The 6,835-nt window shown below is 44.1% G+C and overlaps 1 protein-coding gene across 6 annotated transcripts in view; it reads right to left on the bottom strand.

Moving 5' to 3' along the window:
- grin2bb (glutamate receptor, ionotropic, N-methyl D-aspartate 2B, genome duplicate b) overlaps nucleotides 1-6,835 on the bottom strand; it is a 129,625-nt gene that overhangs the window by 96,169 nt on the left and 26,621 nt on the right. For all 6 annotated transcript variants that reach the window (XM_013914350.1, XM_013914349.1, XM_005747070.2 and 3 more), the window contains one exon: nucleotides 2,844-3,539. In XM_013914350.1, the coding sequence (XP_013769804.1) occupies nucleotides 2,844-3,539 (696 nt within the window). The remainder of the gene's footprint in view (nucleotides 1-2,843; nucleotides 3,540-6,835) is intronic.

The following is a 6,835-nucleotide window of genomic DNA, read 5'->3' on the forward strand; positions in this document are numbered from 1 at the left end:
CCGCCACATCCTTAGCAGCCATGACCTTTTCTCTTTCAGCTCTGCTTTTGTCAGACTCAGAAATAATCATTGCTTTCCTCTATCTCACACTAATTGCTTTTATACAGTACGTAGAGGGAAATGTATAAGCAAGTGGTTGCCGTGCCAACCGTATCCACTGCATTCACCCCCTCGTGTGTGTGTGACTGACAACAAGCAGAAGAAGAATAAAGGTTTAAGGAGAACGAGCCAAGTGAGCGGTAATCACTGAGAATGAGAAACTACTGAGATTTCCTGAAAAACTGTGTTCAGCATCAAATGCATTAACCCACACACATGCACACATTTCTCTCTCATGCGTCGCATTTCCTCAGCAGTGCTTTTACATGACTCTCACACTCTTATCAATCCTTTCGCCTCTGTCACTCTCAGCCTGTGGCCTCTGTCTCCCTGTCAGCTGCAAAATGCGATAATTATAGGTTAAGCAAACTCCTCTTCCTCCTTCACACCCACACACGTTGTGTTATGTCATAACCTTCAGCCCCCCCCCCCTCACTTGTTTATTCTGTTCGCTCCGACTTCATCTCTTCAGTATCATCTCTTCATTGTATTCTTTCTCTACGCAACGTCCATGCAACTGTCTTTTAGAGAAGCGGGGAAGAAAAGGCTGCGTAGGCTCTGAGTGTTTCTCACTGGAGAGAGCTCCTTCTTGCAAGGACATTAAAGCAGCTCTCTTTGATTTGGAGCATTCATTTGATTCTTTGTTTACTCAAATTGAGAGGTATCCTTGATTGAAAATGTTCTTTGAAGCAACAAGTCAAGGCACAAGATGCAATTTCCAGATCATATTAAACTCACTTGCTGTTTCGGGGGATTTTATGATCCATAATAAACACATTCGAGCACAGAATCAGTTCAAGCAGGCACAAATTCAAGCCACAAACAGCCATAACAGGCCGATTTCAGTTCAGCTCGGGCTCAATCAATACCCAGTTCTAATGGATTGCTATTTAAGTTGTGGTATTTTAAGTCACTTTAGCCTGCCTACAGTTGATGCATATCTGCAAGCTACTTTGCAGCCCACCTCCACTCCAGCTTCTTGTTTTCATGCTGTGTCTAACTTAATATCTGCTGTTGGTTTTGATGTCTGCTGTGTTCTGTGCTGGGTCTTGCTGCTATTCGTGGCAGCAACCCCTGGCCTAACCGAGCTGCTGAAGCTCAACCTGAGCATCAGAATAGAGGGATTTAAGTGAATCTGGATGTCGCAAGGTTGTTGGTGCCAGGCGGGCTGGTCTGTGTATTTTAGAAGCTGCTGATCTGCAAACTGTTTTTAACAGTAATTCAAAAAACACCCTCACTACAACCAAAGTATGCAGAAGAGCACTGAATTTAAAAATTACTGGAGCATGATGCAGATGGGCTTCAGCAGTAGAAGAACGGGACACTTGATCTAAAAGTCTCACAAAACTGGTCTACAGAAAATTTGAAAAACATTGCCTGGTCTGATGGATCTCTATTTCTGCCGCAACATTTAGGTGGCAGGGTGAAAAAAACGGATCGTTGCCGTGTAGCAACTGTTCAGGTTGGTGGTGGAGAATTTACATTTTCACAATACACACGAGAGCTGCTAATGTGAAGTCTTTAACTGCAGCAGTTTTAAGCAATCTATCTGTAATTTTTTCTAATTATTATTTTCATCTCTGAAAAATTGCAAGTATGCAGTAGAGAAAAATGCATGTGCTATTTATTGCATGATAATATTTGCAGCTTTTTCATCGGAGGTTTTCAATCAGTATGAGCATACAGTGGTTTGACTTTTATGTGAGTTTTGAAAAATTATGGGCAATGGAGCTTTTCCGAGCCGACCCGAATCCCTGATTTAATTGCTGTCATTTCCTTAAAGTCCTCACCAGCCTCTAACATAATGCAGTACTGCGATAAAACTTTCAGGACTGTTCAATACACTTTAAAAAACACACTCAACTTATTCCACTAATAGATATGTGGCTGGAAGGTAAGATTTGTTTTTCCAAACTATAACAAGGTCAACAGAAACTTTTGCACTTGGTAACAAACAATATGTTGAATCTACTGTACGCCCCACAGCGAGCATGCATCTAAAAGTTAATTTAAAAAAAACTAAAAACAATTTTTTTTAAAACTCCTCCTGCACGCTTGTACGGACCCCGCCATTCCTCTGTGAGAAACTTAAAACGCTATTAACACGACATCTTTGACGCTACATTTCAAAGCTGTTCTTCCATTTCGGGATTATGGATTCTACTTGTGCAGCCCAGTTTGTGCCAAATCTCGTGCATCTCAGTCCCACAGAGATGTTTTTTTGACTTATTATGTATTCTTTTGTTTCCCACTGTGAGTGCTTTGAACGTTGAGTCGACTCGCTGTCAGGAGCTCCGATGTGACGTCAGGCTCGGAGGGCCGGGGGGGGGGTCTATTAACAGCAAAGTCAATCAGTCGAGAGGCTGGTTTGGAATAAGAAGCAGCACCGAGCAACGAGGGGCTGACGCAACATAAAAAGTACAAGGACAAATTAACAAATGATACTACTGATAGACTTCACGCTCATAAAAAAAAACCCAGTTCATTATCTCAGAAAAAATGATTCAGCTATTTGTTTTCTTTCAGTGAATTTTGACTGGAATTATTGCAGCTGATATGATTAATCTAGAAACCTGCACGGGAATTATATTATTAGTCGTAAGTACATTACTCTAAATTGTATCTAGGAGGCATTATTCTACAGCAGGATGAGGTATATCTCTTTTCCCTTCACCTTAATATTTGTTCCCGATTATAGTGGACTGTGGATCAAAGCATTGATGCACTCAGCCGAGTTCTCCTACCTTAGCAGCCATGACCATGGCAGATCCTCCTCTGATGCCCAGTATGGGGATGTGTGTCTGTGCAGAGATGAAGTCCAGGATCTGAGCGATGGCCTCCTGATCTGTGTCGTCACCGAACACGACGCCTTGCAGTGGGTTCCTTGTCATTTGAGCGCAGATCCGATTGATGATACTTTTGGGGTCGGTCTCGTTCATGGTGACCACCTCGACTTTGGGAGGATACGGGATGTGGAGGAAATCCTCCTTTTCAAGTCCAGCCCCCAAGGCTACTTCACTAGAGTTGCCCACCAGGATGACAGCAATGCTGAGCGAGTTGATCAACTTGGGACTGATGGGGGGAAGTGCTGGAGAGCCGGGGGAGTAATGCGGAGGGATAACTACACCCCTCTGGTTGCTGCCTCCCCTCTGGCCTCCTTGTCCCCCTGGGGAACCTCCAGGCCCAGTTCCTGGACCTCCGCCCCTGCGGGACTCGCAGACGGGCAAGAGGACAATGGAGAGGAGGAGCAGAGAGAAGGACAGAGAGAGGAAAGGCAGCGTCAGCCGAGGGCACGGATAAGGGTGATAGGATGACCGGTCTGGAGGAGGGGAGGGAGGATGGGGGGAGGAGGAGGAGGGGGAGATCAACTGCTTGTCCTGAAGATGGGAGTGAGAACGGTGGAGGCTGACAAGCATTGTGGAGGAGTGTAAATGCCGTCCCTGGAGGCAAAGAGAACAGAGACAGAAAGAGAAGATAAATGCAAAACATCTGAAAAATGATGTTTAACACTTTAAATATGAACTGAAATATAAATTAATTAATACACAACAGTGATGATGCAAAACACGACCACCTGCAGAAAATGACAGTAACCACAGCCCACGTCAAGAGCTGGGACATATCAGATCACAGTACATTCAGAAAAACAGTCAATGACACATCAATTTGCAAAACAGGTCATGAAGAGCCTGCAAAGTTTATCATCATCATGTTCTCATTTTTTCAGCTTTGCGAAAAAACATAAGAGAAACTTCAACAATATAACTCAGTTTACCTGTCGGTTTGCTGTAATTATAAAGAAACATTACTGTCATAAAACAAAAATGCGTTGGCACGGCTTCTCGAATTAGCCGTCCTACTTCGGTGGTATGGCAGAAAGGACGCTGTAAAACTGACAATAACACAGATAATAATTCCCGGAGATAAATCATTCTGCTCTTGGGATGTGATCTTTTCTTGCAACCGAGTGCTTCCTGATGCAAAATACAGGAAAAAGCCAAAAGGTGTAGCCTAAACCGCTGCAATTCCATCCACTGAGCTTGATTGGACCCTTTTGTAGGTTGATTCTGACCTGCGAGTCAGCTTTTTGACACTCTTTTATTAAGCTTGTAAGCAGCTGGATCTCACAGTCAACATCTTGCATATTGAAGGTGTAAATACCTGAGCTGTTTTGGCATGGGTTGCCAAGGTCCTGCTGTTTGAGAAAGGACAACCCCTGGCAACAGGGCTAGGATTCAAATCACCTCACAACTTAAGGACTTGAAATTGTGCCCAACATAATATTTTTTCCCAAAAGTTCGCACAAATGTTCCTAAATACACTCCACAGTTTGCCGACATCCGTTTCCAGTCTCACTACAGCTTTCCTTTCAAACGGGCCAGTAACTCGCCATTAAGCTTGCCGGACATACACTATATTGCCAAAGTATTCACTCACCCATCCAAATCACTGAATTCAGATGTTCCAATTATTCCCAAGACCACGGGTGTATAAAATTTAGCACCTAGGCATGCAGACTGTTTCTACTAACATTTGTGAAAGAATGGGTCGATCTCAGGAGCTCAGTGACTTCCAGCGTGGTACCATGAAAGGATGACACCTGTACATCAAATCCAATCATTAAATTTCCTCACCAATATATATTCCAGAGTCCACGGTTAGTGCTATTATAACAAAGTGGATCAGATTTGGAACAACAGAAACTCAGCCATGAAGTGGTAGGTCACATAAAATCTCAGAGCTTTCTGCTCCGTCAATCGCTACAGACCTCTAAACTTCATGCGGTCTTCAGATTTGCTGAAGAACAGTGTGTAGAGACTTTCATAGATTAGGTTTCCATGGCCAAGCAGCTGCATTCAAGCCTTAAATCACCAAGCACAATGTAAAGTGCCGAATCCGGTGGTGTAAAGCATGCTGCCACTGGACTCCAGAGCAGTAATAATGCCTTTGCTCTTTGCTTTATGTTAAGGATAAGGCTAATAAGCCCAGTTCTGGCCAGGCTATCAAAATACAGAAAATTTGACCCTTTAACCGCAGAACAAGCTAAGTGACCCATATAGCTGGAAATAAAACCTCACAGAGAGAGAGAGGGCTGTGAGCTCTCATAGAGCATCAAGTGACAACGCCACATCCATTACACTGTGCCGTGACTTCCTCGGAGGAACCCTGTGGCACACATCAAAGACAGAGCAGGAAAGAGAGGGAGTTTTGTGTGTTTGTGTGTGTGTAAGTGAGTGTGTGTGCGTCTCTGTTTTAAGGGAGTCATGATAGCACTGGGTGCATTTTGACAGATTGACAGCCTCACAGCTTCATGGACTTGCTGCCAGGCTAAGTGACCATTAGACACTCACTGAGTGTCTCTCCCTCCCTCCCTCTCCCTCTCCCTCACTGCTTCCACTGCTTTTCTCTCCTTAGCCCTCCAAACCTGTCTTTTTGGTCGCTCCCTTCAACCCTCTGAGACCCATTTGCTGATCTTTGAAGTCAACTGCAGACCTGTTAGTCAGTATTATTGCCGTTATTCGCTGCTACTATTAGCACATGTACAAAGATGAGCGGAGACGAGCATGGAAGGAAGAGGGGCGAAGGGAAAGAAAGTGGGAGAGATAGAAAAGGGAGAGGCGGGGTGAAAGATGTAAGCAGAGGGAGGTGACAGGCAGGGAGAAACACAATTAGTCATAGCCTGATGTGAGAATTGTGGTTTCTGAGTGCGCGCACATACAAGTGAACAGGGAGTGCAAATTTGGGCATATTTTCTGCACAGATAAAGATGAGGAATCCTAATGAGTATATGTTTATGCCTCTATTCTAAATTAAGCACAAAGGAGCACTTGAGGAGAGGGATAAATGAAGGGTAAGAGTAAAAAGCTTTGTCTCTCTACCTCCTTCACACAACACCTTTGCTAATCTTTTATTTATCAAGCAGCCTGTGTGTTGCGGAGCTGATACAGTCAGCACCCATAGCATAAAAGTCCAAAAAAACCAAAAGAGGGAGAGAGAAGTTGTGAGCACTGCTGATGTCTGACAGAAACCAGCAAATCTGCGCTAAAAGAAAGAGGCCGAACCGCCTGGATGTGATCGCCACATACCAAAGAAAAAAAACCAAACACTTTGTCTAAAAGGTCTAATTACCAGAGGTTTGTCAGGCTTAATTGCAGGTGCACATGCTAATTGTAAACGAGCTGAATTCTCCATGAAGACACCAGAGCCTAGAGAGAGAGAGGAGGAGGAGGAAGCGAGTGGGAGGAAGGCAGCAGAGAGAAGAGGAGAGAGAAGAGAGGGGCGAGAGGAGAGAATAAATAGAGACATACACAAAAGAGATGGAGGTGGAGGAAGGAACAGCAATAAGAAACCCAAAGGAGGGAGTGAAGGAGGGAGGCGTGGAAGGTGGAAGAAGGGAAGATTAAAAGAAGACATGATTACCATGAGATGATAAAAGAAGGACCAAGGGTGGGGAGGAGGTTAATGAAATGTTTTGGGGTCTATTTTTGTTTTGTGAAAGCTATAGTGTACAGTAAGTTGGATAAAAATGGCTGAACTTCTGAAAATGAGCAGATGAAATCACTCAGAGAGGGCAGTGGAGAGAAAGTATGAAAAAAATGTTTAAAATCCCACAAGAAGTGTGACAGCAGCAGGAGAGGGAGAGAGAGCGGAGAGACGCACAGAATCATCCGGGTTCCTGTGTAACGGCAGAGCTCGGTTTCCATGGTAACAATTCAAATATGCCTCCACATAACAC

Source organism: Pundamilia nyererei, unplaced genomic scaffold (genome assembly GCF_000239375.1).
Source record: "Pundamilia nyererei isolate P.nyererei 1_Seehausen unplaced genomic scaffold, PunNye1.0 scaffold00187, whole genome shotgun sequence".
In the NCBI taxonomy this organism is placed as follows: Eukaryota; Metazoa; Chordata; class Actinopteri; order Cichliformes; family Cichlidae; genus Pundamilia; species Pundamilia nyererei.